Source organism: Tupaia chinensis, unplaced genomic scaffold (assembly GCF_000334495.1).
Source record: "Tupaia chinensis unplaced genomic scaffold, TupChi_1.0 Scaffold145208_1, whole genome shotgun sequence".
Classification (NCBI taxonomy): domain Eukaryota; kingdom Metazoa; phylum Chordata; class Mammalia; order Scandentia; family Tupaiidae; genus Tupaia; species Tupaia belangeri.
Window position 1 is genome coordinate 2776215 of NW_006205068.1, and position 9962 is coordinate 2786176.

The window sequence follows — 9962 nt, forward strand, 5'->3', positions numbered from 1 at the left end:
CATCAGCAGATATTTCAATAAAGTAGCATAATGAGTTAAACCAGACAAATTCTGCCCCATTGTCACCCAACCTTTAAAGCAAATCCTCACGTCAAGTGTCGTGACTCAGTTGATGGGGCGTGTGCAACCATGACTCACGATTACTGTGTCTTCAGGTCCCCATTCGGGTGCCACCTGTTGCAGACTCAGAGATGCAGAAGGGTGCGCACATTTTGAAAGATTCTTAGTCTAGGTACATTTAGTAGAGTGGGGAGCTTGGGATCCGAGAGAGCTGGGTTATAGCCGTCTCTTATGCTCTCTGTGTATTGTGTGGAAGATCAGACTATACACGATGTAGTACTTTAAATAAGTGACCTTTTTTCTCCAGTAAACTTTACCGTACATATTTATGATGGAACATTCTATAAATGTACAGTAGACAGGAATGGATAAGCATACAAACAGCAGAATTTTCCCAAAGCAAGAACTTCTTTAAGAAGGAATTTAAAGATTTGCTAGAAAACACGAAGTATAGCCCGTAAGAGCTATTAACTGCGTAAGACACAGAACATATGAACCCAGTGGTTCTTGGTTCGCTTCCCTGGGAAACGGGTTACAGGAGACAGTGCAGTCTCCTATGCTTGAGAACCCAGTGTTCCAGTCACTCAAGTTGTTTTCCAGCACATCTGGGGCATCATCACACAGGGTGGTCTCCAGCAGGTACATTCTGTTGTTGGAAGGGGCAGTTTGGGTACTTTGACAGGACAGCCACGGGAGGCTAATACACACTCCTGCCTTTGATGCATTTCTCTCCAGGTAAGGCCATGATTACGACCTCTTTGCTAATTGGGAAACCGAGCCCCTGACAGACACTTGGGATGCAGAGACACCAGGGCACAGCTGCGTGTCACTGGGCACTTGACTTAACCTCTCTGAGCTTGGATCCTCACCCATACCGGGACCGGGAGAGGATGGCTGGGGCTCCTGCCGGGGGAGATGCTGTGAGAGTCAAACGGAAAAGGCAAGGCAGGAAAGCGCTGGGTAGCGAGCCCGACAGAAGGTCCGCAGCTTTCTTAGTCAGGGCAGACCGGGGCGGGGCTTCAGCTCGACGAGCTCGGAGCTCCTGCGGGGCCTGCTCGGCGCTCGGCCGGCCGCCCTGCGCATGCCGGTTTGCGATCGCCCAAGCCGGCGTCATGTCGACTGCGATGAACTTCGGGACCAAGAGCTTCCAGCCGCGGCCCCCGGACAAGGGCAGCTTCCCGCTGGACCACTTCGGTGAGCGGCGGGAGGTCGCGCACGGGGTCTAGGCACGCGGGGTACGGAGTCTCGGAGTGGGGTCGGTGTGCAGGTCTCGGGGGCAGGTCTCCGAGTCTGGGGGTGGGGGACGTCAGAGTCGGGGTCCGTTTGGGGCCCTGAGTGAGCGGCGGTCGCGGTGCTGCTAACTGGTCACAGGAAGTGCACCCCGCACCCCGGCACAGGTGGGGAAGCACGCTTGGCGGGCCCCCAGCCCTCCCCAGGTCACTCGCGGCGTGGACTCCCCAAGTGGGAGCTGGCAAGGGTGACAAGGGTGGTGAATGCCATTCCTCGCACCCACCCGGGATTACCCTTGTGGGACACCGGCCTGGCGCAGACTGAGGAAGTTGGTCTCGTTAGGCAGCAGCTAATGCTTCATTTCTTTAGCGAAGTATTAGGCAATACGTAGTTTTTTTGTTTTGTTTTGTTTTTGTTTGTTTTGGGGAGGAGAGGTTTTTGATATAGGGCACGTGCGCTCTCCACAAAGAGAGAGACAGAAAGCAAGAAATCACCCCTGAAGGGGAGGGGGTTCCCACGCCGCAGTCCCTTCCCTTCCATTCTCCTCTTGGGATCTTGGGCGCGCGCGCGCGCACACACACACACACACACACACACACACACACACACACACACACGCCTGGCCTAAGTTTAAGCCATCAGGTCCGGACTCGAACTGTAGTCAACCACGTGGAAGTCCAGCGACATTACACCAACTGCTGGTCTCTGGCTGGTCTCTGGCAATACATAGTTTTTTTGGTTTTTTGGTTTTTTTTTGAGAGGTTTTTGCTATAGGGCGCGTGCGCTCACCAGACAGAGAGAGACAGAGAGACAGAAAGCGAGAAATCACCCCCCGGGGGGGATGGTCACGCCGCAATCCCTTCTCCTCCATTCTCCTCTCTGAATCTTGGGCACGCACGCTCACGCGCCCCACGTGAGTTTAAAGCCACCGGGTCTAGTGGTTGACTACGTGGGAGTTCAGCGACATAGCCATTAGGCTAACTGGTGGTTCCTGGCAATACATAGTTTTGACACTTAAGAATTTTACAGTTTGTTATGGTGGGGGCTTAAATTATTCATTATTGGTGTGCTTGGCAAAATCAAAAGATGCTGCTGATCTTATCACGTTTATGGCCTGAATTCAAGTTTGGGGGTAAACATGTAGGTGGGCCTCTGTGGAAATTAAGGCTTTGAAAATACAATAGATTAATTTTTCTTTCCCAATATTTTAATATGAAATTTTCAAGCACACAGCAAGATTGAAGGAATTTTTACTGTAAGTTCCTCTCAGTCCACCATCTAGACCCTGCCCTTAACATTCATTGGATTTGCTTTACATCATTGTAGGTTTTTTTCTCCCCCAGCATAGTTTTTAGCATGATTATGAAGGAAATAAATTTTAAAAGGAAAAGTAGTTGCTCATAGGTTGCTGTGTCATTTTTTTCACTTTCAAAAGAAGATACTGTTTCTTTTTCATTTTAGGTGAATGTAAAAGCTTCAAAGAGAAGTTCATGAAGTGTCTCCGTGACAATAATTTTGAAAATTCTTTGTGCAGAAATGAATCAAAAGAATATTTAGAGTGCAGAATGGAAAGGCAAGTACAGGCTAACAGTTAAGATTTCCATCTCCCACTTCTCTGACCAAAAAAAAAAAAAAAATCCATTACAGTATGCCTTATTCAGACCAGAGGTTCCACTTCTGTGTTTTGAAACTGTAGAGTTGTTTTTCTGTGAAATTGAGGCTTATCAGACGATATTGCACTAACAACTATTTAGCAATCTCAGGAACCTTTTCTTGGATGATAGCATTCTGCGTGCTTGTGTATCTCAGTGCATTTTCTTTCCAACTTCAGTGCTGCTGACCTGTCAGTGTGGTCTCAGAATCATACATCACAAAAATACTAGGTGAAAAGATTTGAAGATTATGAGAACACAGTTTCTTTCTTTCACATTCTCAGACCATAAAAATATGTCCTGTGTTGTTTTGTTCCCCTTAGAGCTATCTGGAATGTAACAGGGAAGACAACAGGCTATTAAGAAATGATGAAAGATGAGTGATTCTTCCTGTCTTAACCAGAATTCACCAGAGTTCACCTTTAAACAAAACAAAAACTTTTCTAACCATGATCCATACGGCTTTTTACTGAACACAAGAGCTATTCTGATCTCACTATGGAAAAGCATGTAATGTATAATAATATAATGGAGATAGGTGCTTTTATTTTTCCTTTTTGTGGCCACGATTAGCCCACTAAAGAATTCAGTCTTTAGACAGCCTGTCTCTGCCGAAGACAGATTGACATAAACCAATCCACTTTGAGCTCTCTTTTCATTTTTTCATAACAAACACAGACATTCCCCTCAAGGCAAAATCTGTTTTCTTTTCAGGACACACAGGTGTGTGTGAGGATTATCAGTGTGTTCATTTGGGCCTTAGCAGTGTGGAGCTCCTGAGAGGTCCCTGTTCTGCCTTCAGAGTTGCCATTAAGACTTGCTTATGCGGCACACTGAATTTAGTTCATAATATATTTTTTAAGTTTTTGCCTTAGGGTGCATGTGGTTGCCAGGGTATAAGAGAGAGAGTGAGAGGGAAAGTGAGGAACACCCCCTGCCCCCCTGGGATGGCCACACCACAATCCCTTTCCCTTCATTCTCCTCCTGGAATCTTGGGCACACACCCACACATATGTTCCTGACATAATTTTCAAGGCATGGGGTCCAGGACTTGAACCATGGTCGGCTATCTGGGAGTTCAGCGATGTAACTGCCACTCCATCTGATGGCCCCAGTTCTTACTATTTTTAAATAGCATTTTAGTTGGAACCTCATGTGTAAATTTTTGCCTTTAAATGCATGCATCTTTAGAAAACTGGAACAAAGAATTTCTTCTTGGTATTACCAAGCTTTAGAGATAGGGTTTAAAGTTGGTCTCTATCTGTGTGGGCCTGCTTCTCTGCCTTAGTTCCAATCAAAAATCCACATAAGGGAACCAGCAGTTAGTGTAATGGCTATGTCGCTGGACTCCTACGTAGTCGACCGCGGTTAGTGTCCCGGATCTGGTGGCTTAAAACTCACGCCGGGCGTGTGTGCGTGTGTGCCCAAGATCCCAAGAGGAGAATGGAGGAGAAGGGATTGTGGCGTGACCATCCCCCCTGGGGGATGATTTCTCACTTTCTGTCTCTATGTCTCTCTCTGTCTGTCTGGTGAGTGCACACGCCTTATAGTGAAAACCTCTCCAAAAAAAAAAAAAGAAAAAAAAATCCACATGAAAAATCCCACACAGGGAAGCTGGTGAAAGAATAAATAAGATTGAGATACCTGGGTTAACCACAGTGCCTGTCACAGGCGGGCAACAGCTTTTGCTTCAGAAGGTTTGGCTAGTTTGGGATCCGTAGAGAAGGTTCCTGGCTGGCCTGATGAAGGCTTCCAGGCAGACCAGCACAAGAGCCTTGCGTTTCCCATTTGTTCCTGAGTGTAAGCAGCACCCAGGGCTGCCCAGATCTCCTGCATCTGAGCACACACAGCACCTCTGGATACGACTGCCTCTAAGGCCTGCCCACGACAGCAGGGAGAAGGGATGTGGATGCTCTGGGTCAGACGGTGTTTAGGTGAATGTGCAGGCTCTGTGTGTTTCTGATTTGGTTCGTTATTTGTAGAGTTTTGGTTGATTGGTTGAGTTAACAAAGATTATCAAACATAAAACAGTCGAGGGTGTCTGGCCTCCATCACCCAGACTCAGGGCCAAGATTTCCCACATTTGCATTTTTGTACCCTACCCCTATCCCACCCTACTTGTAACTATTTCTTTTTTCCCTTTTCCCTTTTTTTTTTTTTTAAGAATTATTTAATTTTACTTGTCATTATTATTTTTAAAAATATGCTACTGGGCGTGTGTGTTCACCTGAGAGAGACACAAAGATAGAGAAAGAGGGAAAATGAGAAAGCAAGCCACCAGGTCCAGGACTTGAGCCACAGTCAGCCATATGGGAGTCCAGTGTCTTAACCACCACACCACCTGCTGGCCCGCCTCTTTTTCTTTTTGTGCTGAAATCCTGTATATTATTTTACCTCTTTTTAGTACCATATACATCTTTTTACAAAATGTACCACAATAGAGGTCTTTTTTTTTTTTTAGCGGTTTTTGCTAAGGGCGCATGCGCTCGCCAGACAGACAGAAGGAGACAAAGAGACAGAAAGCGAGAAATCACCCCCCAGGGGGGATGGTCACGCCGCAATCCTTTCTCCTCCATTCTCCTCTTGGGATCTTAGGCACGCACGCACACGCGCCCGGCGTGAGTTTTAAGCCACCGGGTCTGGGATGCAAACCGTAGTCAACTACGTGGGAGTCCAGCGACATAGCCATTACGCTAACTGCTGGCCCCCACAATAGAGTTTTTTTTTTTTTCTGGAGAGGTTTTTGCGATAGGGTGCATGCGCTCTCCAGACAGACAGAGAGGCAGAGAGCGAGAAATCACCCCCAAGGGAGGATGGCCACGCCACAGTCCCTTCTCCTCCATTCTCTCAGGATCTTGGGCACGCACGTACAGACACGTGCCCGGCGTGAGTCCAGGACTAGAACCGCGGTCGACTACGTGGGAGTCCAGTGACATAGTCATTACGTTAACTGCTGGTCCCCCCACAATATTGAATTTTTTAAAGTTCTCTCATGAGGACTTATGCTATTTTAGGCTGATATGAAATGGTATTTGTGTTTTAGATGCCCACACTTCTCAGGGAAAAAAAAATGTTAAAATTGAGATTATGTTGTAGGCAAGGATGACAACAAATACACTATGCATGCGGTTCAGGATCTTAAACTCCTTGTAAAGCATTTAGCCCTGCTATTTCTGATGCTCACCCTGAGTAGTGCTATGTGCTTTACAAGGATGACTCCTTTGCCCTCCCAACAACCCAGCCATAAGCACCAGCACCATCCCACAGGGGGGATAGTGGGTGGTAAAGCTGTTGCTCAGGGTATGTGTATCACCACCTCTCTCTAAAGACACAGGTACTTACTGTCATCCTCAGCTACATCAGGTCATGAAGGTTTCAGGGAGCACTGTATTTGTTTCCTTTGTTTGCCGTAAACAAGGTGGCTTAAACAGCACATATGTACTATCAAGTCTGACGTGGGTCTCACTGAGCTAAAGTCAAGGTATCAGCAGGCCTGTGTTCCCTGTGGAGGCTCTGGAGAATCTGTTCCTCTGCTATTCCCAACTTCTAGAGGTGTCCACCTTCCTTGGTTCATGTTCTTCCTCCGCCTCCGAGCCAGTAAGATTGCATCTCCCTGGACATTCTTCTTCACGCTTTTCTTTCTGACCAAAGCCAAGAGATACTCTTAACTGTAGATTCCATGGGATTAGATTGGGTCCTTTTGGATAATCCAGGATAATTTCCTCATCTCAAAGTCTGATGGTTAGCAACCTTAATTCTATCTGCAACCTGATTTCTCTTTGCAAGATAAGGTAGCATATTCACAGGTTCCAGGGGTCAGAGTGTGAACAACTTTGAGGAGGGTCATACCAAAGCCTGAGAAGTTAGTGTTAAGAACTGTTGGCTAGATACATTCTTTTTTTTTTTTTTTGAGAGGTTTTCGCTATAGGGCGCGTGCGCTCGCCAGACAGACAGAGAGACATAGAGACAGAAAGCGAGAAATCACCCCCCAGGGGGGATGGGCACGCCGCAATCCCTTCTCCTCCATTCTCCTCTCGGGATCTTGGGCACGTACGCACACGCGCCTGGCGTGAGTTTTAAGCCACCGGGTCCGGGACGCAAACCGCGGTCGACTACGTGGGAATCCAGCGACATAGCCATTACGCTAACTGCTGGTTCCCTAGATACATTCTTTTACTAAGATGTGGCAAAAATAGGTTGTTACTTGCCCAGTTTGGGTTTAAGGAATATCTTTTGAATTCTGCTGCTATCAAATTGCTTTAATCTGTTTACCAGATTAAATTGCACTGACTGGGTTTTGCAAGTCTAGTGATAATTTCTAACCGGTAAGTGACCTCAGGGCTTTGTTGGCCTGGAGCTTCTGCCAGCCCAGTGGGTAAGGCCCTGATAAAGCTGGTAAAGGGGTGACAGGAGAGCCAGGAAAGGACAGATAGTTAGAGGATGTGACCCAAGGGCATGCATGTGAGGTCCTGCTGAGTAGTCCAGTTTTCTATAACATAAATATTCCCAAATTTGGAGTAGATGAGATTGCACTAATATCCATCCCTTCTCAGAGTAGCATTTTGTGTAAACTCCTGTAGGGACAAAAACACTTCTGTGATTTCTCCAGTCTGAAAAGCATAGATGGTGAGTGCCTCAGACTCGAACTCCAACGTGTTCTCTCTCTGAGCCCCTTTCTCCTCTGCACTCTTATCTCCCTGCACTTAACTTAGTCTACCATGAACTCAGAAACCCAAAGTCTCATCTGAGACTCAAAACAAATGCCTTCCACCTGTGAGCCTGTAAAAATAAAAACAAATGACATATTCTTAAAATACAATGGTGGAACAAACAGGGTAGAAATTCCCAATCTACTAGGTGAAAGAAGTAACATGCCCCAAGCAGGTCCAAAGCTCAGCAGACATTCAGTCTTAAACCCCACGCGTGAACTCCAGAATGCACTGAGGAAGATGGGCCCCCAAGGTGCTGGGCAGGCTTGCTTCCCTTGCTTGCTGGGCTCAGTCCATGCTTTAGCTTTCTCCAGTTGGCATCTTGTGTCTGTAATTCTTGCACACTGGTGCTGCATATATAAAGCCCTACAGCTTTTGGGTGGGGCTGTATGCAGGGCAGTCCCAGTCATGTGGTCTATAGGTTTTGCCCTAGTAGGGATTTTCTGTGGCATCCCTGAGCCCGTATTTCTATTTGGCTTTGCTCTAATGGAGGCTTTCTATGGTGGCTCTGCCGCATGGCAAGTCTCTGCTAGACACCTAGATTGTCTGAGATATTGTTTGAAATCTAGGTGGAAGCCTTTATACTTATATAGCTATTGAACTGTGCAAGCCTACAGAATTACCTCCCCATGTGTATCACCTGAATCTGCTACTTGGCATGTTCCAGAGCAGAGAGTGAAACACAGTGTTAATGGTGGGGTGAGCTCTACCTGGGGTTGAGTAATGCTTTATTGGGATGCAGGAGCTGAGTCCCAACGTGGTTCAGGACAGTGAATTTGCTCTGGGCCAGTTTTCTAAAACCATTCTGCTCTTCTTAGGCCTTAGGCCAGTGCTGGGAAGGGCAGTCTCAAAGATCTCTGAAATGCTCTTGGGTCCTTTCTGTCCTGACTTTTATCATCTCGTTCTGTCAATGGTAATCTCTTTAGCAACCAGTAGCTCAGTCACATTTTTCTCTGCTGAATATGCTTCATTCTTTACCATATAGCCAGGCTGCAAATTTAAAAAATAGTTCCACACTGCTTCCCTCTTCATTGTAAGTTTTATCCATAAGTAGTTTCTTTCTATTTTTCTCTTTATTACATGTAGCTCCTTCTATATCTTACTGATAAATCTAATTTGCCAAATATGCATTGCTATTAGATTCCTTATTCTTTTTTTAAAAAGAATTATAATTATTTAACTTTATTTATTCGTTCATTTATTTTAATTTGGCCGGAGAGAGACACACACGGGGGAGGGGGAGGAGTGAGAAAGCAAACCACCAGGTCCGGTACTCAAACCATGGTCAGCCGTGTGGAAGCATCTTAACCACCACACCACCTGCTGGTCTCCGTTAGATTCCTTTTTTTGTTTGTTTGTTTGTTTTTTGAAAGATTTTCACTATAGGGCGCATGCGCTCGCCAGAAAGACAGAGAGAGACAGAGAGATAGAAAGCGAGAAATCACCCCCCGGGGGAGATGGCCACGCCACAATCCCTTCTCCTCCATTCTCCTCTTGGGATCTTGGGCACGCACGCACATGCGCCCGGCGTGAGTTTAAGCCGCTGGGTTCAGGACTTGAACCACGGTCAGCTACATGGGAGTCCAGCAACATAGCCATTACGCTAACTGCTGGTCCCTAGATTCCTTATTCTACAAAGCCTGAGGGTATGTAACCAAATTCTTTGAAGTGGTATAACACGATGACCTTTTTTCAGTTTTCAGTAAGATATTTCTCATTTCCCTCTGAAACAGCCTTTAATCCCCATATTTGTATTAATATTCTGCTCATTACCATTTAACCAATTTCTAAAAAGTTGTCGTTATTTATTTTTTTATTTATTTTGAGAGAGATTTTTGCTAAAGGGCACATGTGCTTACCAGAGAGACAGAGAGACAGAAAGCAAGAAATCACCCCCCAGGGGGTATGACCACACCACAATCCCTTCTCCTCCATTCCCCTCTCAGGATTTTGGGGATACATACATGCACACCCACCTGGTGTGTTTGAAGCCTGTAGGTCTAGGACTTGAACCACAGTTGGCCATGGAAGAGTCCAGCGATGTAACCATTACTCCGTCTTCTGATCCCAGTTACAGTTACTTTTTAAACTTCTTCAGAGCTTCTACCACAATCTAGGCTTCTAGATTGTTCATCCAAACTCTTTCAATCTCTGCCTACTACTTAATTTCTGGGTATTTGTTAGTAAAATCCCACTTTGTGGAGACCAGCAGTTAGCGTAATGGCTATGTCGCTGAACTCCCATGTAGCCGACCACAGTTCGAGTCCTGGACCTGGTGTCTTAAACTCATGCCAGGCACGTGTGCGTTCAT

General features: G+C 46.2%; 1 protein-coding gene across 1 annotated transcript in view; it reads left to right on the top strand.

Annotated features, from left to right (window-relative positions):
* Positions 1–1140: 1140 nt before the first annotated feature.
* COX19 (cytochrome c oxidase assembly factor COX19) overlaps positions 1141–9962 on the top strand; it is a 14625-nt gene continuing 5803 nt past the window's right edge. Inside the window, exons 1-2 of the mRNA XM_006167888.3 lie at positions 1141–1254; positions 2752–2863. Of these exons, the coding sequence (XP_006167950.1) occupies positions 1173–1254; positions 2752–2863 (194 nt within the window). The 5' untranslated portion in view covers positions 1141–1172. The remainder of the gene's footprint in view (positions 1255–2751; positions 2864–9962) is intronic.